General features: G+C 41.5%; 1 protein-coding gene across 1 annotated transcript in view; it reads right to left on the bottom strand.

Annotated features, from left to right (window-relative positions):
- Positions 1–1,590: 1,590 nt before the first annotated feature.
- The window catches only part of IL13RA1 (interleukin 13 receptor subunit alpha 1), a 53,775-nt gene continuing 30,449 nt past the window's right edge, over positions 1,591–24,916 (bottom strand). Inside the window, exons 7-11 of the mRNA XM_041741261.1 lie at positions 21,954–22,001; positions 21,532–21,664; positions 18,511–18,607; positions 16,799–16,883; positions 1,591–4,087 (exon numbers count right to left, since the gene is read on the bottom strand). Of these exons, the coding sequence (XP_041597195.1) occupies positions 3,995–4,087; positions 16,799–16,883; positions 18,511–18,607; positions 21,532–21,664; positions 21,954–22,001 (456 nt within the window). The 3' untranslated portion in view covers positions 1,591–3,994. The remainder of the gene's footprint in view (positions 4,088–16,798; positions 16,884–18,510; positions 18,608–21,531; positions 21,665–21,953; positions 22,002–24,916) is intronic.

The raw sequence follows: 24,916 nt of genomic DNA, 5'->3' as shown, positions 1-24,916 counted from the left end.
TTTGGCTCTTGTAAAGATTCAGGGTAATTCTGTGGTCTGGCTAAAGACCCACTCGGAGAGCTTAACACTGTTAAATAATAAAAATTCAACCAAGTAAATTTTAAAGATCTAACTGGCTTTATTATTTGACTCATGAATAGAGCAATATCTCATCTATCAAGTAGAGAGGAGTTCCAAAGAGCCACAGAAAAGAAAAGGCTTTTAAAGGTAGAGAGGGTGTGGAGCCTAAGTGGCTCAGTTGGTTAAGCTTCGAACTCTTGATTTCAGCTCAGGTCATGATCTCAGGGTTATGAGATGGAGCCCCACATAATCAGACTTCAGATTCCCTCTCCCTCTCATTCTTCCCCTCTCCCACCTTCCCTCTAAAAAAACCAAACAAACCAAGAAAGGGAGTGGAAAAAAGGAAATTATCAGCAAGGAATCCATTGTTTTAAACAAGGTCACTCTCCTAAGAGGAACGGAAAGGGTCTATCAGTAAAATTTCCAGCGCTGACCAGGAAATTCCATGTTGACGAGTTAAAGGTTACACTCTGGGAGGTTGAAACTACAGTTAGTTTAGGTATTAAGTCTTGGTTTACTAGTTTATTAAGTTTGGGTAATGACACCATTTTGGGCCTGTGGTTTTCTTTTTAACATGAATGAGGAAAAGAAAACCCCTCCATGACATTCAACCCATTTTGCTGTAGTTATAGAAAATATGAAACCACATGACCATCTCTTAAGAGGACAGCTGTTGAAAACTGATGATCAGTCTCACACCCAACCTTCTCATGTGATTAACTCCTAACCGGGGGTCCCCCTGCCATGTATATACCATGACAGCCTCCTGAAGAGTATGCACACACACTTGTATTTCTTTTTCTTTTCCCATACGTTTCCTGCCACTGGTTGGGGGTCACAATCAGGTTGATGACAGATATTCTCTTCCTGGGGCAGGATGGCATGGTTGGCAACGTGCCAGAGCCACTCTTGGTGAAGGTCACGCCCTGGACTCCAGCGACGTGCTGCTCTGCAGGGACGCATCCATCACTGGGAACACCCAAACCAGCAGGTATGTGGGAAGGAAGACTTGCATCAGCCGGCAGAGCTGGCCCCCCCTTCTTGTCCTTGGTAATGATGTGCTTTTCTGGCCCTTGGTTGAAGGAGGACGGGCGGAGCCCCTCACAGCCGCCAGCCCAGTGGTGCGGCCTCAGCTGTGTCTGGGGACCTGGGAGGCAGGTGTGTGTAGTGTGGGGAACCCCCACCTTCCCCCCCCCGCCCCCCCGCCTCTCACCCTGGTGCAGCGCCAGCCGCGTAGTGCATTTCCCTTAATTATCAGAACCACGATTCATCAAATACCTACGTCCCTTTTAGGTCCTGCTTGCACTGGCAGTGTTGATACTAAACCCAGTGCATGCTCTTATCAGAAAACACAGGTGGACCAAGAACAGCAGAGAAGCTTATGAGAAATGACTGTAAGATAAAATGGCCATCCTGGATGGTTGGGTTTTTTTTCCCCACAACATTTATTCTTTTAGCTCCAATTTTTCCACCACCCACCCCTCATTAGCATTCTGCCCCCCAAAGTAAGACCAAAGGAAAACATGTGGGTGACATACAAAAAGACAATATTTATTTCACTCAAGCTTTCCTATAAGAAGTTAAACAAAATGATCCCTAGTTGAAGGCATTACCAAAAATATTGTTAACATTGTTTTGCGTATCCCTTCAGTGCCCAGATAAAGGAAAAACTTACCTGAATGAAAGAATAAGAATGACCATCCTTACAGTGGGTTTACTTAGGTATGTGGAGAAAAAAAATCCATACAGTTTAGGAGTAACATAGCAAATGAACCTACGAGTTTCCCACAGGGGAGGGAAATTCCACTGATGTATTCAGGTTCCCAAGAGCTCCCAAAGCCTGGGGATCACTTCTCAGCAATTATAGAACAGCCATAGGTATTCCCATAACTCACTGCCCTTTTCCCTCAACTATCTTGCAGCTTAAAGCAGAGAATGGAAACAAAATGCAATCTCCCCACTCCCGGGCTGTGACTGTCACCATCTGCAGTCCCCTGGCTAATCGTAATACCAAAGCATTCCCCTCTCCCCATTGCCATCCAAATAGGATGCCAGGAAAATTGGCTTTGGGTGAGGCGTTTAGGTGTTTTGCTTTCCAGAATTAAAAAAGACTTGACTAGGAAATAATCTTATCCCTACACAGGAAAACCAAACGTTCTTTTTAGAGAACCAGAGAACAAACTGGGACATCTACTCTGCCTGTCTCCCTTTTTTAGGTCTCAATCTGACCTAAAAAAAAAAAAAGGCACGGGAGGAAACATGTTGATCTCTTCCCTTGCCATGAAATTTCCTCAGAAAAGCCAGGGCACACTCCTCCACTGCGGTGCAAGCAGGTGGCCACTTCCGCCCAAACCTCTGGATAGCAGGCATCTCTGACCTCCTCCCTTCCCCTAAGAGCAGGAGTTGCAAGTGGCAGCATGATTGCCAACCAATGGGTGAGTGTCTGGAGAACTTGCAGTATCAAGTTTTTAAGTTCCTACCAGGAATCTGAGTCGGTGCACATGAGGAGAGAGAGTGGGGGGGCAGGGGAGGTTAGCCTCGCACTTCCACACTTCTTTAAATTTGGAGGAAGGTAGAGGAGTGGAGGGAACACCTCTGTGGGTATGGTGTAGGGCTGGGTGAGAATGGAACCCTAACTTAGTATGCAAAAAAAAAAATGAATACAAATGTTGGAGCTGCAGATGCTATCCATATAAAGAAGCAGAACCTATTCATAACCAGTTGTGACTGTAAGGGAAAGGGGGAAGACATAACTATTCTTTTCTGAAGCAAACAGCGAAGTTTTAAGTGATGATAATACCTCCTTTCTGTTTAGAAAATGCATAATTAGTAAATGCTGAAAACCTTCAAAGAAATGCAGACTCACGCCGAAGTCACAAATATGCAAAAATCAGTCATTGTTTGTCTCCTCACACTTTACCTGAGATGCAAATTACTCCCTGCCCCTCTAGGTGTTCTGAGCAGCTTTAAATTCTAATTTCTGATGAACTGGGGTGAAAGACACACTGACAGGAATGTGGGCGAATGCGACAGGGGCGAGACTGGGTGTGGGAACCAGGGTCTGGCAAATGACAGGTGGAGATCAAATGGTAAGAACAGAGGAGTCTCCATGGGACTGTCAAACCCTTCGAGTGGTGCCTCACAGCCAGGGGCCAAGCACAGGGACACCTGGTGAATATCTGATCGGCAGAGATTAAGAAGACATGACCCATTGTGGGAGATGGTGTGGGGTTCAAACTCTCATACCCAACAAATCTTTCTACCTCCACTGCCCCGAAAAGCCTGCCTCAGCTTTGAAAGGTAAAGGAGCTGCCTCTGCTGTTTCCCTAAGTGTCATCTCTCATGGCCAACACTGATGTCTGGGCCTTTCAAAGCGGAGAAAATTGCTGCTCAAGGGGTGGATGATTCCAGACTGCTAAAAGTTTTAAGAGCCGCAAACATTCCTCAATGAGATCCTAAACAACAGATAATAGATTTTTACCAATTTCATTTGCTAGATGTTCTCTGTGACTCAAGTTTGGCATTAGCAACTGCACCCAAAATGAGTTTCACACAACAAATAAAATGTGTTGGTATTGTTTGACACAAAGAATACAAAGCAGGCACAGATCCCTCAGAAGGTGTCCTAACTCTTGATAAGATTAACTCTACTGCCATCATCATTGCTGGCTGCTTTGTCCCCTCCTTTGAAGTCTTCGCAAGGGATGTCTGCTTTTATAATTCAACAACAATTATTCCCCTCTCTTCACCAAAGAGCCCCTTGTGTTTAGTTTCTCAGTGCACGACTCAACATAACAATCGTGGCTCTTCTGAGCTGCCTGTTTTTAAATGGCCCAGTAATTTTAGTTTCCATTGAACCAGTTCCCCCATCACAAACGCAGAATGGGATGAATCTTTACAAGGTCATGCTGAAGGCTAAAATAAGTTATCCCCATCACTGAGAGGCTTTCTTCAGGTTTTCAATCAGCACTACTGAGTCAGTTTCTTCTTTCGTTTGCTTCTCATAGATGTCGTACTTCTTCCAGTGCTGGAAGGGAGGAAAACACACGCACACATGAGATGACTCTTTTAAACAATGTTCTCTCCCTGAGGAATCACAGCCAGTGCTTATTTTTAGGTTTGCGTGCATGGAACCATAAGTGTATGTTTTCCTGTTACAGTTTGGGGTTTGCTTTTTTTTTTTTTTTTGACTTAAGAATCATCTATTTGAGCAATTCATGAAACAAAACAATCAGGAATTAACATTCAGAGCAGGGCAGGGGAGGGGGGTGGCGGGAAGCATGGGACTGTTACATGATGTTTGACAGCCATCTCAAGAGAGAAGTTTGGATATCTCCAAAACTGGAAACAAAGTCTTTTGAGGACGAATAAAAGGGTGGTGGTGCTTTTCTTAAACGTTACTACCTTTATTTTTCTTGCTACTCAAATTTGCCCATTGTTCCAGAGATATAATAGCCTCAAAAAGTCAACCAGCAGGGAGGTCAATGGCAATATATAAAATGTCCCCAAAAGTCTTAGTTGCAGTTAAAACTTTTGAAAGATCATATATTGATAGTTTCATGTGACATCATTTGCTAGAACCCGGAATCATGAGTTTAAAGGTAAGCTCATCTTGAACTCAATGTAAGCATGTCTCTTAATGGTGAAAGCCAATATTTTGGTCTTTGCCGTCTTTACTTATAAATCAAGAGAGGGGATCCCTGGGTGGCGCAGCGGTTTGGCGCCTGCCTTTGGCCCAGAGTGTGATCCTGGAGACCCAGGATCGAGTCCCACGTCAGGCTCCCCGTGCATGGAGCCTGCTTCTCCCTCTGCCTATGTCTCTGCCTCTCTCTCTCTGTCACTATCATAAATAAATAAATTTTTTTTAAAAAAAATAAAAAATAAATAAATCAAGAGAAAGGGTGGAACCTGAGCTCAGTCTCCTCATCTGTAAAATAAAGTTGCTAGACTAAACCAGGGATCAGCAAACTGCCGTGACAGGGCTGGATCCAGCAGGCGGCCTGTTTTGGTAAATAAAGTTTTATTGGGAAATGGCCACGCGTCCGTTTCTGTGCTGTCTGTGGCTGCTTTCATGCTACAACAGCAGAGGTGAGTTGCCATGACTATGACCGAATGGCTTGGGAAGTCAAGAATGTGGCTCTTTACAGGAAAAGTTTGCCACCCCTCCACTAGATTATTTCTAAGCTCCGTCTCTGCTCTGATGTTTTTTGGTTCTCGAAGCCTCAGAAACGAAACAGAAAGGAAAAACAGAAACAAGAGCAATGGTGACTCTTCAGCTGCCTTGGGCTGTACGATTAAAGCTGGACTGAGCAGGTCAGGAGCATCCAGTCTTAGAAAGCATGTGCAGGGATGAGTCGAGGAACACTGCTTAAAACAGCTAAATTATTCTAAACAATTTAACCTCATACTCCTAGTGGATTGGCTAAAATAAAAAATTCTGACAATTTCAAGTGCTGACAAAGATGCAGAGTAACTGGGTCTCTCATATAATGTTGGTGGAAATGCAAAATCCTACAGCCACTATGGAAAACAGTTGGATGGTTCCTTATAAAATGAAATATACACTTATCCATGACCCAGTAATCCCACTCTCAGGTATTTACCCATGATAAATGGAAACATGTCCACAGAAAGACCCCTCTGTGAATGTTTATGGTAGCTTTCTTCATAAAAGCCCCAAACTAGAAACAAGCCCACTGTCCTTGAACAAGTGAATGGTTAAATAAACTGTGGCATGGCTGTATCAGGGAATGTTGCTCAGCAATGAAAAGAAATGAACTACTGATAATATGCAACAACACAGATGTCTCTTAAATGTACCATGCCATGTGAAATAAGCCAGACTCAAAAGTCTATGTATTTGTGTGACATTCCGGAAAAAGCAAAAATCTAGGTCTAGAATACAGATCAGTGGCCGCAAGGGTATAAGGTCAGAGGTGAGGAGGATGACTACTATAAAGGGGCATGAGGGAACTTTCTGGAAGAAGATGAAAATGTTCCAGATCTTGACTAGAGTGAGTGGTAGCTACACAACTGCACACATTTGCTACAGCTGCAACTATACACTTAAAAAGACTCAACTGTATTTTACATAAATCAAATCAACAAACCTGACTTTTAAAAATGTGAAATGCACATGATCTAATAAAAGGCAGTCTGAAAAAAATTACATAACCTTGAAATAATGGCTTATTCAATAAATGGCACTGAGACAACTGGCTAACCATTTGGAAAATAAAGTTAAACCCTACTCGATGGCCCACATGCATAAATTCTCGATGGACTCAAGACCTAAATATAAAAACCAAAATCAAATATGTACTAGAAAAATATATTGCGCAAAAGTACATAAATCTGAGTCAGGAAAAGTCTTCCTACACACAAAAAATACAGGAAGATCTGAATGCATAAACAGCAAAAACCATCACTAATCACCCTAAATACTATACCAAGGCAAATGGACAAGCCAAAGGATTAATAACCAATAGATAAAAAGAGCTTTACAAACTACCAAGTTTCCAAAACATGCATATAGCAGGGAAAAAGAAATGGACAATGAACAAGAAATTCACAAAAAATTTAATTCGAGCCCATGAACATACAAAACAATACAAAAGTTGATATATAAAATGAAAACAAGATGCCCTTTTCTCATCCGTCAATTGGCAAAAAATAAAAAAAAAATTAGATACCCTCACACTGACAAAAGCATGGTAAAACCACCATTCAGACATCCTATGGCTGGGTGTATAAGTTGGTACAACCTACTTGTCATCTCTGCTTGTGAAAAATTTAAAAGTATGTATCCTATTGCTCCCTTTCCTTAAAATGAAGGACTCATACTCTACATCTGTAACCAGGGTGTTTAGTTTAACAGCATATATTATGTATTTTTATGTGTCAGTAAAATTGAGCTACCGCATTTTCTTTACCCTCTGCATATTTCATTGCATGAATGCACTGTAATTTATTGGCTCAGTGTCCTCAATAGATATTTAGCCTGTATATCCTTTCTGGATGACAATTCGTCAATATTAATCAAAGAGTTTAAAAAGTATAATCTCCTTTGATCCAGCAATCTTACCTGTAACAATATATCCCTCCCAAATAATAAAATATATATGCCAATATAGCTGTGAAATGATGCCTGTAATAATGAAATTTAGAATTCCTCTAAATGCCCAATAATAGGGACTTGGTTTAGTACATTATGATATATTCACACAATGGAATACTTACTAGTTAGCCAGTAAAAAGTATACTATAGGACCAGGGTTGGCAAACTTTTTCTGTCAATGGCCAGATAATAAATATTTTCAGCTGAGTCTCTGTCTCCAAAACTCATTCTGCTGTTACAGCATGAAAACAGCCATAGATAACATGTAAATGAACAGGCATGGCTTGTGTTCCAACAAAACTTGATACTGAAATTTGAATTTCAAATAATTTTCACATGTCATGACATAATAGTCTTCTTTAGATCTTTTCAACTACTTAAACGCATAAAAACCATTCTTAGGTTGCAGGCTGTAGACAAGCAAGCAGTAGACAAGATGTGGCCCATGGTCTGTAGTTTACAGAGGAATCCTGGGCAGAAGGTAGTGGCTGGCAGCAGTTCTTAAATGTCCCCAAATGCCACCATAAAAAACACAAGTAGGAAAGGTAACTAGGGTAGGTAGGAAAGCAAAACCCAAATCCACAGACACAATCTACAACAAAAACTGGATCACAATGATTCCCCAACAAACCCTGAAATACGAACGGGTGGGACAAATCAGAGACAGCTACAAGACCACAATGAAATTAGTTATGGAGGAGTCTGGCGAGGGAACCAGCAGGGCATAGGAGAAATCTGAGAACTCTATAATAGCTCAAACCTCAGCAAGCTAATTTATGAAGAACAACGGAGACTGGCAGGGGTTTGCCTTTCCATATAGTGATCAGGGGCGAGGAGCCCGCAGAATAGTCTGGGAGCTGCCTGAGCCCCGCACAAACTCTCAAAATCATCCAAAGCTCCCTTCCAGGGCAAAGGCCCACTCCGAGGAGCAACTGGGGCACAAAGACTCCACACTGACCCAGACAGAGACAAGAGAGATCAGAGAGAAAGGCCAGATGAAAAGAGAGGAGGCAGACAGGCAATGCCAGGAGATTTCAGTAAGAAATTCATGACACTTTGAATAGTGGTCAAAAATAATAGAAGATGGAATTCCAGAGCTATGAAATTGGGAGGGGAGGGGAGGGGAGGGGAACTATCTTAAATCGATTTTCCTTCTAAAAACCCAGGGAAACTAGTTTCATGTAAAAATAAGCAAGAGAATAAAATCCTTGCAGAATTAAAACATATAAGACCCCTTGAAATACAGAAAATTATAGTCCAATAGTTCAAAACTAGCTAAACTATATTAAGAAAAAGTTACATGATATTTTTTAAAAATGTACATCCTATGAAAGAATATAAAAATTTAGAATAATGATACCTCAGGAATGGCAGGATAAATCTCAGGAAAGAATGAGAAGTAAAAGAAAATCATTGTAGAAATGAAGATTAAGCTAAAAGGAACACAACACAGGGGTAAATAAACATAACAGATAATACCTTGAGAAACAGATGATGAAAAGAATTTTTTTTATAAAAAAATGGGGGGTACCTGGCTGGTTCAGTCAGTAGAGCATGCAACTCTTGATCTCGGGGTTGTAAATTTGAGCCCCATGGTGGGTGTAGAGATTACTTTTAAAAAGTCTTTTAAAAAAAAAAAAAGAGGCACCTGGGTGGTTCAGTCAGTTGAGTAGTCAACTCTTGATTTCGGCTCAGGTCATGATCTCAGGGTCCTGGGATCGAGCCCCCTGTTGGGTTCCACACACAGCAGAGAGTCTGCTGGAGATTCTCTAGTTCTCTCTCCCTCTGCCCCACCCCCTCTCATGCACATGCACAAAGGTACACACACGCACTCTGTAAAATAAATACATTTTTTACAATCTTTAAAAATGAAGGTGGATAAAAATTATTCAAGAGGATGTGACAAATACACACAAGAGAACAGAATAATTAAAATCTAGAAGTCAAGACATTTGTACTGAAATTAAAAAGAGAAAAACACCGGAGACTACATACTAAAAGGGTACAGCACATTCCTCAGAAAATCAAGCCAGGATGACCAACACCACCAAGACATATTCTGGTAAAATTATTGGACTTGGAAGAAAAAAAAGCTTTTGACAATCAGACAGAAAACATCAAGTGTTTGTTTTTTATGTAAGCTCTACACCCAACATAGGACCCAAACTCACAACCCCGAGATCAAGAGTCACACACTCCACTGACTGAGCCAGCCAGGTGCCCAAGACCAGCCAGGTGCCCAAGACCAAGTGTTTTTTGTTTTGTTTTGTTTTGACCAAGTGTTTTAATACAGAGAGAAAATCATATTGTCAGCAGACTTTGACAACATTTTGTTCCAGAAGAAAGTGGATGCCATATTTAAGGTACCCAAGGCAAGAACATGTGAGCCATGGATTTTATATCTAGCTAAAATGACTTTCAATTATTAATGCAGCAAACTCCATCAATGTGTAAATAATTCAGGAAATGTTGGTCCCATGAATCCTCCCTGAGAAAACCTTTAAAGCTTCAAACAACTCAAGTGACTGGAGAGACATGACCATGAAGACTGCTGGTGAGCATCAAATATATACACTCACACAGAATTAAGACCAAACGGGGGCTCTCAGGGAGACACTATGGTAGGGAATAGTTACCTGCACTGACAATGCAGATACTGGACAACTTTAAAAATGGGGAGAGGACAGGGAGAACATATGGAAAAAATTGCCCTTTTCAATAATCATTAAAACTCATAATTTATCAGAAGTTCAGAGATTCCTTTAGTTCTACCTGCTTCTTTCTTACCCGTTGAATTCAAATAAAATTAAATATGACCATCTTATTAAAACATATCATACGATATGTCAGCTCAGAGTCTAGGCTGGAGACTCAGGATGCCTGGGTTCTGGGCTCACCTCTGACTCTTGTTCGTTAAGTTTGGATCCTAGCTTTGTTTTGTCCTCACAATATAATCTGGAGCAAGCTACACTACTTCCCGCTCTGGTACCTCACCTTCTGTATCTGTGTCCTGGAGATAACACCAGCTGCAAGATGGGGAAAACTTAACCAAGGAAGTGCTGAAAAAAGCATCTGATACTTAGCAAAATTTCCATAAGTGCAAAGTATTATTATTGTTGTCACTGTTATTCCTTTTGCCATTAAAAGCTCCGTTTCTCTATGTTGTTCACATAACATCAAAGATGGTTATGTCTGGGTGTTAGGATGAAGAGTGATTTTATTTTTCTCTTTTGGTGATCTGTATTTCTCACTTCTCTGTAATAAATACACTTTGCTTTAAAAAGAAAACTATTTTAATTTTTAAAAATGCATGCTGAAGATTATACCTTTGTTGGTTTCTAGTTATTAGACCCAATGGTTAGCTGTGGTGGACAGGAAAAAAAAAAACAATCTATTTTAATGAGGTGAACACTGCAGCAGAAATGGCTTCCAAGAAGATATTAATTTTTTCAATTGCCTTTTTTCATTTCTAAAACTTGGATTACTCTAATTTTCACTCATCATCAGCATTGTGGCCTTTTCCTGAGGGGTGCTTCTATGAATATCTCTGTGTAAGAAAGAGGAACAAATGCTCTGACCTATTATTCAATTTTGTGAATTATATGCCGGTCTATTTTTAAAATTACTTGCAGAAAAAAAAATAAATCCACAAAATTATCAGTCCATAATCCAGTTCTCACACTGCCAACTTTTTAAAACAAGGTAATCAACAATAGAACAATGGCCAATGATGAAAAACACCACAGATGACAGAAAAAAAAATTAGTGTTTGGGAGGCTCACATGACTGGCTTTTAGTTGTTAGTCATCCAATCCTAGAAAAGCAGTATGTTATACCTTTTATATTTTAAAGAAATAAAAAAATTTTGAGGTTTCATGGAACACCAAATCTCAACTTAAGAATACTTTCAAGATTTGGTTATTTCCCACAGTGAATTTTCCATAGAAGCTGAGTGGGTTTCATGCCCCCTAAGCACTGCGTGAAATGGTGGCCTCTTGGAGGAATACAAGTCAATGGATTCCATGCCCCTGTCTTCTTCAGATCAACATCCACAACAGAAAGTTACACAATATGAATTGGGGCTCGCCATGCCTTAAAATCATTGTGGCTTGAAAAGGAACCAGTTGAGAGGCACCTGGCTCGCTCAGCCAGTAGCACTCTTGATCTCAGGGTTGTGAGTTCGAGCCCCGTGTTGGGTGAGTGCTTATTTGTTAAAAAAAAAAAAAAAAGAAGAAGAAGAAGAAGAAGAACCAGCTGAACATGGTGTGAAGGGGACAAATTTGGTACCATTTAAGGTGGCTATGGATCCAACCCTTCACTTTAAAAATTGAGAATTAAAGGGAAAGAATCAAACACGAATCTACCTTCCTAGCAGAAACAGAATTTCAGAACCACCAAAGAGCTGAGTTAATGAGTCAGAGCAGTGCTTTAGAGAAAAGGGCCAGCTTATAAATGTAGATTGGATGACAGATGAGAAAAAAATCATTTCAGAATGCCTGCTGAAATTATTGATTCAGTCAAGGAGACCAACTGGCACCAGAAGCATTAGCTAACAGAGCTGAGCTAAAGGTCTGACAGGGCACTAACCTAGCGCCACAGACTCTCTTCAGGTGGCAAGGGGGGAAATAAATAGAAAGTGGCAGGAGGGGACACTCTGTTATCACCTTAAGTACAGTGCTCAATCTTCGACTCACTAATGGTGGCACAACTGGACTGTCTCCTGACTCCTGGGACAGGGGGAGAAATTGTACTATGGGCTGAGTATTATAGGATATTAAGGAATGAGTCATTTTTAAAGTACAGCCATGTTATTTTGCTTCTGTAGGAAAGGGATCCTAGTTTTTCTTTTCTTTTTTCTGTGTTTCCTAGTCTCTTTTTTCCTTTTTCCTAGTTTTTCAATATACATACTGAAGTGGAAAAAAAGAAAAGATAAGAAACAACTCAGCAGTATCTGGAAGTCAACTCCCAGTGAGAAAGCCACTTTCCAATCAGGAATGTAAAACTGGCATGGTACTGAAAACATAACTGGTTTACAAGAAGCGGGGGGAGAATAGATAATTTTTTATGGATGAAACAGAAATGCAGATACAGAGAAGCCATCCCCTCTACACAGCCCCCCGCCCCCCAGACATGGCCCATAGCCCAGTTAGTCACAAAGAAAAGGCAAGCAGCAAAGCCACAGGAAGAAATGCTGTTGGCCACAATGTTACTATAGTGACGAACAAAACACTGTCAAAACACTAGAAACCTTAAGGAAAACTATACAGAGGATTTTGTTTCTTTGTGGCCACACCTAAGTAAGTATTTTTAAAGAGCTGCCATGGATGGTGTAGTGGGGAAAGAAGGGTGTTCAGACAAGGCATGGTTATTTCTCAGGATGAGGAGACAGAAACTTTGGGCTACCGTGGCTTCCGGTTCAGGTTCTGTGATGACCTTGCTCCACGACAGTCCCTGAGAAATGTCTCTGGGGCCCCCACTGTCCCTACCTCGAAAATGGCGGGGGGGGGGGGGTAGGGCTAGCATCGTCGAATCTTAAGAGTTCATGGTTAGAGGGCAGTAATTCGACATGTGAGACATCCACCTCACTGGATGACCTCTAGAGCCATGTTCCTTTCCTAATTCGATAATTCTCGAAGTCAAAGGCTTGTCTCTCTGCTGCATTTGCAGCTCAACTGAGTGAGGATTGCTGCTGTGTAGAGAAGAGAAGATTATTCATTTGCTTAAAAAGAAAACATGAACATTTGTTCTATTACCCTTTCCCCTGTCTGGTGTTTTTATTATACTTTCAGTTTTAAACTCTGATTTTATTTAATGGTCTGCAACCACCACAAACAAAAACATCTTATGCTTTTAGTGGTCCATCTTGTCAGTGTATCCGCCTCGCTAAATTATAGAATTCTCTGACTCATCGGGACAACGTATTATCCTCTAGACAGCAAATTGAAAAAAAAAAAAAGCCATTTTCCCATCTCTGAGAAAGATAATTGATCTGATTTTGCTGTCAATGTTACTGCTGTTCACTCTATCACTCAGGCTTGAAACCTTGAGATTATTTTTACTCTCTGTACCTTTCATCGCCCACAGAGTCCCCAAGTTGTAATGAGTTGCTTTTAATGATGTCTGTTGCGTCAATCTCCTCTGCTACCACCTAAGTTCAAGTCCCTATTATCTCTCAAACCCGGATGACCAAAATATTCTCTTTTCCGTTAATGACTCGTACAGGGTTCCTTTTTATTATGAAAGCAATACATGCTTATTATAGTCAATTTGGAAAATTTCAGAAAGGTAGAGAATAGCATCAATTATCTGCACAGCCCTTCTGCCCAGAGATGATCATTTTGATTCCTCTCCTTCCACTCATTGTTCTATGTGTATATTCACCCGTTTTTACAAAAATTAGGATTGCAATGTACTCTGTAGTTATGATGTTTCTTGGTCTTGTATCTCATTTGGCTGTGACATTAAATGCTCTGAAAACCTACCTTGCCATTTAACTAATTCTACACTGTGGATGATTCACTGGCTTCTAAGTTTTTCATGTTGGAGACAAATGCTGCCTTGCCCATCATTGTGCCATTGTTGGATTAATTCCTCCAAATAGATTCTTAGAAGTGTAATTATAATAAGAACAAAGATTCTTGTGACATTTTTTCCAAGCTGCCCTCCAGTTGATGCTTTGGCTGTCTATCCTGTATATATGAGTGAGTCCAAACATATTTTCACGGATACTGGGCAGTTGTGTCATGGTACTGAGAGGGCTAGCAAACGCACACACCTTTCAGGGGTCTGGTGTGAGGTCAACGTGTGAAACCAGGTGGAAACTGGGCATGGTAGGGCCTCGGATGAACTGGTAGAGTGTATGCCATGCTTAAGATTCCAAACTGAAAAATTTTACATACGCTACGCTGGCCAAACAAAAACCTGTACTTGGCAAATTTGGGACTAGGTTCCCAGGCTGCTACCGTGCCTCCCCCTCCAATCCCTTCCCTTCAGACTGTTGGCATAATGATATTCCCTATACTTTCCCACAGAAGGCCAGCCATAATGTGACTCTAAACCTTTTTCTCAGAACTCTTCTATTCCAACCCTCTCCTTCTATCAAACAGAACTCTCAGAAGGTAGTGAGCTTCTCGAGGACACTCTATCTTGTCTTACAAGAGGTAATGTAGCCTAGTAGAAAGAGAGAGAGAACTCTAGAATCAGACAGTGCTGGATCAAATCCCACCTTACTACCTACTAGCTGTGTGACGGCAGTAAAGTCACCTAACCTCACTGAGGCTTCATTTCTTCATCTGTGAAAAAAAGAAAAAAAAATGGTGCTAACAGCACTTCCACCAAGGGGTGGTTATGAGGATGTGATAAGGAATAGAAGCCAAGCACCTAATAATGCTGTATATAGGCAGTAGACTTTCAAGGACTGGCCAGAGGTGTGCAAGCACCTTCACTGTCTCTAACACCTGGCAGCTAATGCATTAGCTGGTGAGATGAAGAAAGAGATGGGGTGATCCTAAGAAAAACAGCCACAACAGTGATTTTCAGAGTGGGCTCTGCAAACGGATCTTGCCACAGTAGGAATCATCTGTGGCCTCCTGTTAAATATGCAGATTCCTGGGGCCCATCCCAGACTTGCGTGGTCAGACTTTCTGGAGGTGAGGCCTGGGATTCTCTATTCTTGCAAGCGTTCTGATTGGTGGAGACTCAACTAAAGTCGAAGACCCACGGGTTGTCATATTCCCCTCAGTTACAGTGCATCATCTCCTCATCAGGCACTGGACTTCAGGATCTACCTGCCTGGTGGTGCCCTATCCCCCAGCGGCTGGCATTGTGACCATGACTCAGTAAAAAAGTGACCTGGAGGGCAGCCCAGGTAGCTCAGCGGTTTAGCGCCTGCCTTTGGCCCAGGGCATGATCCAGGAGACCCGGGATTGAGTCCCACATCAGGCTCCCTGCATGGAGCCTGCTCCTCCCTCTGCCTGTGTCTCTGCCTCTCTCTTTCTCTCTCTGTCTCTCAAGAATAAATAAATAGAATCTTAAAAAAAAAAAGTGACCTGGATGCATCCTTCCTTGAAAGCATATCAGCATCCCTGCCTTCCTTCCCTAGCTATACATCAGCGTTGCTATCATGAATCGCTTGCATCTGGCTGGCTCAGTCGGCAGAGCATGTGACTCTTAACCTCAGGGTCATGAGTTCAAGCCCAATGTTGGGCATAGAGATTATTAAAAAAAAAAAAAAGAACTGTTTGGGGATTAATGATAATGATAATTAATGATAATTAATGATCAATAGTAATACTAATCACCAACACTTACTGAGCACTTATAAATGCCTCCGTGCTAAGTAGTTTTTATGTATTAAATTAATTGAATCCATATCACAATGCCCCAAGGCAGGTGCTATCATTACCTCCATTTCACCAACAAGAACGCTGAAGTGCAGAAAGGTTAAGAAGTTACCTAAGGTCACATGGAAAATGAAATTTGAATCCAGACAATGTGACTCCAGAGCCCAGGCTATTATGAGCTACGCTTGTACTACTTCACTAAATTAACTGCCCCATGCCTGATATTACCAATTTGAGATATATGTAATAATATTAATATTTATTCTATTTAGTGTCTGTATTATTATGTTTGGGTGAATGTACTGATCAGAGAAACCTAAGACTCTTTGGTTCCCCTGAGGCCTCAGGTTTTCCAGCCACAAATTCTAGCATGAGAGTCCTAGTTTGTCTGTCCTGCAGCAAACAAACTCTAACAGTTCGGGTGGGTCTCCCTTGTCTTCAGAGGTCAGCTTTCCAGGCAGTCGCATGAACAAAATCTATTTTGACTGTTTACCCTATCTTTTTATTTCCCCAAATCTCCAAGAGTCAGAAGTCCTGCCTACTGGACTGGTTTCATCAGGGAGGCTCCTCTCCTTGAACTGTTTGGATTAAACAGAGTCCCTGCTCCAGAGACAGAATGAAGCATAGGGACAGAAGATAGGTATTCTGAGGACTTCGCAAATGGTATGCTTTGTCTGAGATGCCATATTTTTAAACTTATTTTTTGATTTTAAGTAGGCTCCATGCCCAATGAGGGGCTCAAATTCATGATCCTGAGATCAAGAATTGCAGGCTGTACTGACTGAGCCAGCCAGGTGCCCCTGGATACTGCATGTTAAATCATCTCTCCTCTTTTAGATAAAATGGAGTTTAAAACAACCAATTTCAAAATAATGTTCTGACACATGCTATAACATGGATAAACCTTGAAAATATTATGCTAAGTGAAAGAAGGCAGACACAAAAAAGAACAAATGCTGTAGGATTCCACTTACACAAGGTACCCAGAATAGGCAGATTCATAAACAGAAAATAGAAAAGGGGTTATCAGGGGCTGGGGTAGGGGTGAATGGAGAGTTTTTGTTTAATGGGCACGATTTCTATCTGGGATGATGACAAAGTTCTGGAAATAGTGATGATGGTTGCATGACACTATGAAGGTACCTAATGTCACCAAGCCGTATGCTTAAAAATGGTCAAAATGGCAAATTTCATGTTGTGTATATTTTACCAACCTCTTTACAAATCCCATAGCCTTCCAACAAAAACCAATTTTGAACTTTATGAAATCAGGGCTTACCAGCGTATCATCATTCTGGTCTCCAAACATTTCTTTAAAAATCTTGCCAGGATCAGGAATTGGAGGGAATATAATGATCTTGAGCCTTTAAGAAAAAAGAGACTTTTTTTTTGGATCCAATCTTCCAGCCAATAGGAATGCCCCACTTAAAAAAAAAAGCCGCATTAAAAGAAGACTTGGACAAAAGACATGGTACACAAGTCATCTTTAATGATGAAGCAGCTGTGAAGAAATTTCCAAAAGAAGCTGAGAAACCCATGTCCTGAGAGCACCGAATAGAGGTAGACCAGAGGGGCCATCAGGATAAGCAGACTGCTCAAGCCCTATCATTTTTAAAACATTTTTCCAGCTTTACTGAGATATACTCGACAAATAAAAATTATATTTGAGATGAACAACATGATGCTTTAATATACGTATACATTATGAAATGACGACTTCAATCAAGTGAATTAACACATCCGCCACCTCACATGGTTATGACTCTGTGTGTGTGCACACACACATGTGTGCTGTTCCCTATTACCCTTTGGTGGCCCTGCCTCATCTCCTAAGCCCTAAATGTCGGTGTGGCCCAGGACTCCATCTTTTGGCCTCTGTCCCACTTGCTGAATAAGAGCACTCTTCCAGTCTTAGGGCTTTGGGTCTGTTGATATGCCAAGGGCTCCCACAATTCTATCCCCCTGCCAAGACCTCTCCCTTATACTCTCAGTTCATCACACAACTACCCATTTAACATCTCTACTTGGTTATCTAATAGGCATCTCGAACTTCTGTTCAAGCCTAAAGTCCTCACCTTTGTCCTAGAGCCAGGGCTCCTCACAATCTTCTCTATCGTGGCCAACGGCCCTGGTGTTCACTCAAGTTGCTGAAGCCCAAAGCCTAAGCTGTCCTTGAGCCCTCAGTAGCCCTGGGACCTCCACGGACGAGCAGCCATCAGCAGGTGCTCTCAGGTCTACCTTCCAAATCCATCCCACCTCTGACCACATCTTACTACCTCTGTCGCTAACCCTCCAGGTAGGGCCCCCTGCATCCTTCCCCCCAAATGCTGCAATGTCGCCTCGCTAGCCCACTTGCTTCCATCCTTACCCAAGCCAATTCTTTGCTCAGCAGCCAGGGTGGCGACCTTTTGTGACAGTAAAATCAGGCCATATCCCTCCCCTACTTAAAACCCTTCAGTGCCTGCCCCTTGTACTCAGGAAAAAAAAAAGGAAATCTCAGTTCCTTGCTGTGGCCTACACAATCTGGCCCCACCCGCCTCTCTCCTGGCGCGCAGAGTACCTTCTATCAGAGACAACTTGGTGAAGGTCTCTTGCCCACAGCTTCAAGTAGCAACCTGCTCTGCATGAATACTAGCCGAGTCATTTAACTCGTAAAGTTCTCCATTTCTAGAGTTTCGTTCCATAGAGCTACCAATTATCCGTGGCTATATTAGGCATGTGAAAGAGTAGAGTGAACGCATGGCCTATCAAGAATCCTACGCACACACAAAGGGAACAGCACCTGAGCGGGGCCATGGGAAATGGACCCAGCGCTTTCTTCACCAGAAAATGGGCATGATGATCCTTCTTTGCCATGCCATAGTACCAAAGCCATTTATAGCCAAAGTGCTCCTGCTACCTGGGGCAAATGCCAAACACAGTCACAAAGAGGAATGACTGGAGCACACAGGCTAGCAGAAACTGCCAAGCCGACCGGGGCAGCTGCCTCACCTTTTGAGATAAAGCAGAAGGACTATGATGGCACCTGCAACGATGACCGGAGTGGCGAGCAACATGGTTATATAGAACGTGGGGTCGGTATTCTCACCTGGCAAAGGGAAAGCAAACACAAAACATTAGAAATCAACCCCTTTTGGAAAAAACACCAAGCAACGGTTGGAACAAACTAGTGAGATCACAGATACCTCTGTATTCCACCTCTCCGTTCCCTTAATGGCAAACTGCAAAGTCCTACTCTGGTGTCTAAAATGTCATGGATAAATAAAGACCTTGAGGGTCTTCCAAAACCAGGCTATCTTAACTAGTTTCAGACACTACTCACAATGTTATACCTGATAAAAAGGCCATATCATTAACAGTGACAATCTTTTCTTATTGGTTACTTACCACTATTAGTAGACCTAAAATAATCTTAGCTACCACTACTTCTTAACTAAGCAGCTACCATACATGCGATACCATCTGAAGGACTTGTACATGTTTACATCTGTGCTACAGAGACAGGTAACAGCATCTCCTATTTTTACAGATGAGAAAGATAAGGCTCAGGGAGGTTTGATGGCTCATCCAGGAGGGTTTAGGAAGTGATGTGGGTGATCCTCAAACCTGGTACTGTTTGGTTCCAGAGCTGTTCACTGACCGCCTTGCCATGCCTCACACACACACAGAATATCGTGTCTATTTAGAGCTTCACCTTTCCCACTAGGGTATGGCCATCTAGAAAGCAATGTCAGGGCCCAATGTCATTGTGTTAGCCCCTAAGATGACCCCCAAATGATCTCTGCCTCCTGACGGTCACACTTTATGTAATCTCCTCCCCTGGAGGGTGGGCTGCACTAACTGACTTGTTTGTAAAGAACCGGACAGCCGTGGTGATGTCATTTCCAAGATTAGGTTGTAAAAGTCTGTGGTTTCCACATGAGTGTCCTCTCACACACTCTTGCTCAGGTCACTTCCTTGAGCGAGCTAGCTGCTATTTCATGATGAGGCAGCCCTGTGGGGAGGCCCAAGTGGCAAGAAACCGAGGGAGGCCTCTGTGTTAGCTCACCAGAGCTGCTGTGGCACATCACCACACACCAGTTGGCTTAAAACAAAAATGGATTCTCTCATAGTTCTGGAGGCTAGAAGTCCAAAATCAAGGTATCTACAGGGATATGCTTCCTCTGATGGCTCTAGGGAAGAATACCTCCTTGCTGTTTCTTAGCTTTTGGGGGCTCCCTGGAATCATCAGTGGTGCCCCTTGACTGGAGCTGCAGCACTCCATTCTCTGCCTCCATCTTCACAGGGCCTTGTTCCCTGTATGTCTGTGTGTCTCTCGGGGTTTCTGTGTACCATCTCTTCTCATAAGGATTCCAAGCATCAGACTTTGGGCCTGCTTGAAGACAGTGTGACCTCACCTTAACTTGATTACATCTGCAAAACTATTTCCAAATGAAGTCACATTCACAGGTATAGGAGTTGGGACCTGAACGTAAGTTTCTGAGGGATACGATTCAACCTGCTACAGCCTCCATCTGCCAGCCAGCAAGGAATGGAGGCTTTCTAATGACCACATAAGTGAGCCTGGACAAAGGTTCTCCAGCCCCAGGCAAGCCTTCAGATGAGACAGCAGGCCCAGTAAATAGCTTGACTGTAACTCCATGACAGAACTTGGGCCAGAGGTACTGAGCTAAGCTGGGTCCAGATTCCTGATCCACAGAAACTGTGAGATGGTAAATATGTGTCTTTTAAGCTACCCAATGTTGAGGTACATTGTTATGCAACAATACATAACTAATACAACTATGTCTGGCACACAGCTTGTTCAGTCCCTCAACTAATAGGGAACTGACTACCTCAACAATTGGTCTCTCTGACCATTAGGCAGCTATTAGAAAGTTCTTCAATTGGTCCTATTTTGCCCCATGGAGCCACACAAGAAAAGAACCTATTCCCTCTTCTACCTAATAATAGCCCAAATGTTAGAATTCAGCAATCAGGACTCCTCACCCCCAAACTTGCTTCATTAACTACTCCTGCCAGAGTTTTGAGATTCTTGCACAACCTGATGATCTTTTTGAGGATAGACTGCAGTCTGCCACTGAACCTCCTACAACATGGCACCCAGAATAGAATACCACACATTTCTGATGTGGCCAGGACACGGTGCCCCACCCTGTAGCATTCCCTTGCTCTGGGTGCTGTACTGTCACTGAGGCCTATGGCTGCTTATGCCTTTGGGGGATATTTATGTCAATGCTGAGTCACTTTGAGCTTACAGTTCAATAAAACCCTCTACCCTCCCCCCATAACACACGCACACACACACACATGGACGCACACACACAAAGTAAAGGTCTTTCCAATCTTTTTTTTTTTTTTTTTTTTAAATTTATTTATTATAGTCACAGAGAGAGAGAGAGAGGCAGAGACATAGGCAGAGGGAGAGAAGCAGGCTCCATGCACCGGGAGCCTGACGTGGGATTCGATCCCGGGTCTCCAGGATCGCGCCCTGGGCCAAAGGCAGGCGCCAAACCGCTGCGCCACCCAGGGATCCCAGGTCTTTCCAATCTTATACTTGGGCCTGACACACAGTTTGCTCAGCTACTCCATTAATAAATGAAACTGTTGTTTTCAAAGCCAGATACAGTTTGATCTTTATTAAAGGCCATCAAGGTCACTGTTCTGCTCCTGATTCTGTCACCAGCACACAGAATAGCCCTCTACCATTGCACAATCTGCAGATTTAATCATGCCTGCCTTCTGATATTTTTGTTCAGGTTGTTAAGAAGATGGAGACAGGACAGAAGAGAAAAAAAACACCTTTTGGATTTTGGATTTTCAGAGAGCTGTATATTGTGAATTAAACCTGGGTGATTTGATAGTAATTAGACAGAAAATACAGTCCAGTTGTAGATATTCTCTGAGTGACATCAAGAATGCAGAACAATCCTTTACCCCAATCTATTTTCTGCTTCAGCTTAGTTTCCATGCATCAATGGTTTAAATTTTAATGAAATCCTGTTTTCTTACCTATACTCATCGCTTGACTCCAATTACTCCAGAGTTTGTCATCCTCATAGCATAACTTATTTGTTCTGACTCTTATTCTGACTGTGTTCAAAGTATCAGGAAGAACGCCGGGGACCATGAAACAAATTGTACCCTTAGATATAAAATAAAAAACTCATGAGGAATATTATCAGTTTATTCTCTTTCTCTGCTTCTGAATTCTAAGTATAATTATCTGCCAAATTCTGTATATGATTAAGACTTGGATTGCAGTCCAAATTCTCTATCTGACTTCAACTCCTCAAATAAAAGTTAGCAATAACCCACAGAACACTTTGAGTTTGTTTTTCTCAAAGCAGTTCAAATTTAACTGTGGCCGCTCTGCCCCACCCCCCATTATTCTATGACTTTAAGCCCAAAGAGCTAAAGTTGAATTTACTGACCTCCAGGTTTCCCTCAAATTCTGAATTCTGACATTTGGCCTCTTCAACCTTGAAGATATAAGAAAACAAATATATTTTAAAAATTTAAACAGCTACAGTCTATCATTTAACCATTTCTAATGAGGTTTCCTTTTATCCCATCAAAAGAGGACCAGGTGCAGTGAAAGAAGGTTGGGTCAATCACAAATCCATACGAGGGAAAATAAAGAATCTTGACCCCTACCTCACACTATTTATGAAGTCAATTCCAGATGGATTGCAGATCTAAATGTGAGAGTTAAACTGAGCAAATAAATACATAAATACTGCAAGATTTTAGAAGAAAATGTAGAACATCTTCATGACCTTGAAGCAGGAGACAATTTCTTAAATAAAAACAAAAAAATATCAACACTAAAGGAAGAATTGTTATAAAGTCATCTATATTAAAATTGCAAACTTCTTCTGTTCATCAAAGATATCCTATTAAGGAAATTTTTAAAAGTCATGTATAGAGTAAGAGAAGATATTTGCAATTCCTGACAAAGGACTTGCATATACACATATCATATAATATATACTTATATTTATATATAATACATATACATTCACATATGTATATCCCACCAATTAGTAATGAAAAGACAGACAATCCAACAGAAAACCTGGCAAAAGATTTGAATAGGCATTTTACAAGAGGGTATTCAAATTGCCAAGGAACATGTGCAAAAGTGCTCAACTTCCTTAGTCATCAGGGAAATGCAAATTAAATCCACAAAATAACAACAATACACACACTACCAGACAATACCAAGTGTCGGTGAGGATATGAAGCATTGAGCACTCTTGATCTCTGCTCTTAGTAGTGTAAATTGGCATAGCCATTTGAGGAAAGTCTTATCTATTAGGGACAATTATACATAAGCCTCTGACCCATACATGCCCAACAGAAATGTATGCAGATGCACACCAAGAGACAAGTATGTAATGTTCATAAAGACACTATTCATAAAACTCCAAGCTGGAAACTATCCAAATGTCCACCAAAGGGAGAATGGATAAGTCAAATGTGATAGACCAACATGATGGAACAAATGCAATGAGAACAAAACACTGACAACTACAGGCAACAATATCTGTGACTCTCAAAAACATAACATTGGGTGAAAGGCGGCAGATGCAGACAAAAAGTAAGTTCTGAGGGTGCCTGGGTGGCTCAGTCAGTTAAGCATCTGCCTTCGACTCACAGGTCATGACTCCAGGATCTCAGGGTCCTGGAATCCAGCCCCACATCGGGCTCCCTGCTCAGTGGGGAGCCTGCTTCTTCCTTTCCCTCTGCTGTTCCCCCTGCTTGTCCTCTCTCTGTCATATATAGAGTTTAAAAAGAGGCAACAAAACTAATTTATGGGATTATGAGTCAGGGTAGTAATTGTTCTTTGGGAGGGTAGAGACCAAAGGGGGTTACAATGGGACTTCTGGGATGCTGGTTACTTAAGTGACAAATCATTTGCAAAACTCACTTGTGAAAAATCACTGAGCTGTACATAACGACTCGTGCAATTTTTCTATTGGATATTATACATCAATTGAAAGTTTAAAAAAGTCTCCCTTGTTGAGAGTATAATATATCAAAAATGACTGGGTTAGAGAAAAGAAAGTATAATGCAAAATTCTCTTCCACACAATTTAAATCATTTGCTGTCTGATGTAAAGAGAAAGATTAGTTCCTAAAATGTAAATATTTCAAAATGAGAGCAGAAAATCAACACATGAAAATCTGTTGCTTAGTATAAATAGTCCGTCTCCTTCTGGTCAACAAGTTATATGAAAAGATGTTCAATATCACTAATCATCAGGGTAATGCAAATCAAAACCACAATGAGGTATCACCCCACACCTATTAGAATGGCCATCATCAAAAAAGATAAGAAATACTAAATGTTGGCAAGGGCGTGGGGAAAAGAAAACCCTAATGCCCTGTTGGTGGGAATGTAAATTGGTGAAGCCACTATGGAAAACAGTATGGAGCTTCCTTAAAAAGTTAAAAATAGAAATACCAGTATAGGGAATATAGTAGTCAATATTGTGATAACATTGTATGGTGATAGATGGTGACACTTATGGTGAGCACTGAGAAATGTATAGAATTGTTGAGAAAAAAAAAGTTGTATACCTGAAATTAACACTGTATATCAATTATACTTCAATTTTTAAAAATACCATATGATTCAGTAATTCTACTACTGGATCTCTAACTGAAGACAATGGGGGTGCCTGGGCAGCTCAGTTGGTTAAGCATCCAACTCTTGGTTTCAGCTCAGGTCATAATCTCAAGGGTTTTGGAGTCAAGCCCCATATCGGGTTTGAGTCAGCTTAAGATTCTCTCCCTCTGATCCTCCCCTCACACACGTGCCTTCTTTCTCTAAAATAAATAAATAATTCTTTGGGGAAAAAAAGAAAATGAAAACACTAATTCAAAAAGATACACACAGCCCTGGGGCGCCTGTGTGGCTCAGATATGGAAGTAACCCAAGTGTGCACCAACAGATGAACAAAGAAGATGTGGTATGTATACACACACACACACACACAATGGAATATCATCCAGCCATGGGAAAGGAGATCCTGCCATTTGTGACAACATGGAAGAAAATCAAGGGCGCTGTGCTAAGCAAAGTAAGTCAGAGAAAGGCAAAAACTGTATGACCTCACTTAAATGTGGAATCTTAAAAAGTTGAGCTCATAGAGGCAGAGAGTAGAACGGTGGTTGCCAGGGGCTGGATGATCAGGGGAAATGGGGAGATGTTGGGCAAAGGGTATAAACTGTAGTTATAAGTTCTAGGGATCTAATGTACAGCATGGTGATTATAGTTAATAATATCATATTGTATACCTGAAATATGCTAAGAGAGTAGATCTTAAGTGTCCTCACCATTTAAAAAAAAGTAACTGTGTGATGGATGTGTTAATTAATGGGACTGTGG

Source organism: Vulpes lagopus, chromosome X, assembly GCF_018345385.1.
Source record: "Vulpes lagopus strain Blue_001 chromosome X, ASM1834538v1, whole genome shotgun sequence".
In the NCBI taxonomy this organism is placed as follows: domain Eukaryota; kingdom Metazoa; phylum Chordata; class Mammalia; order Carnivora; family Canidae; genus Vulpes; species Vulpes lagopus.
This window is presented reverse-complemented; position numbering and strand designations above follow the sequence as displayed.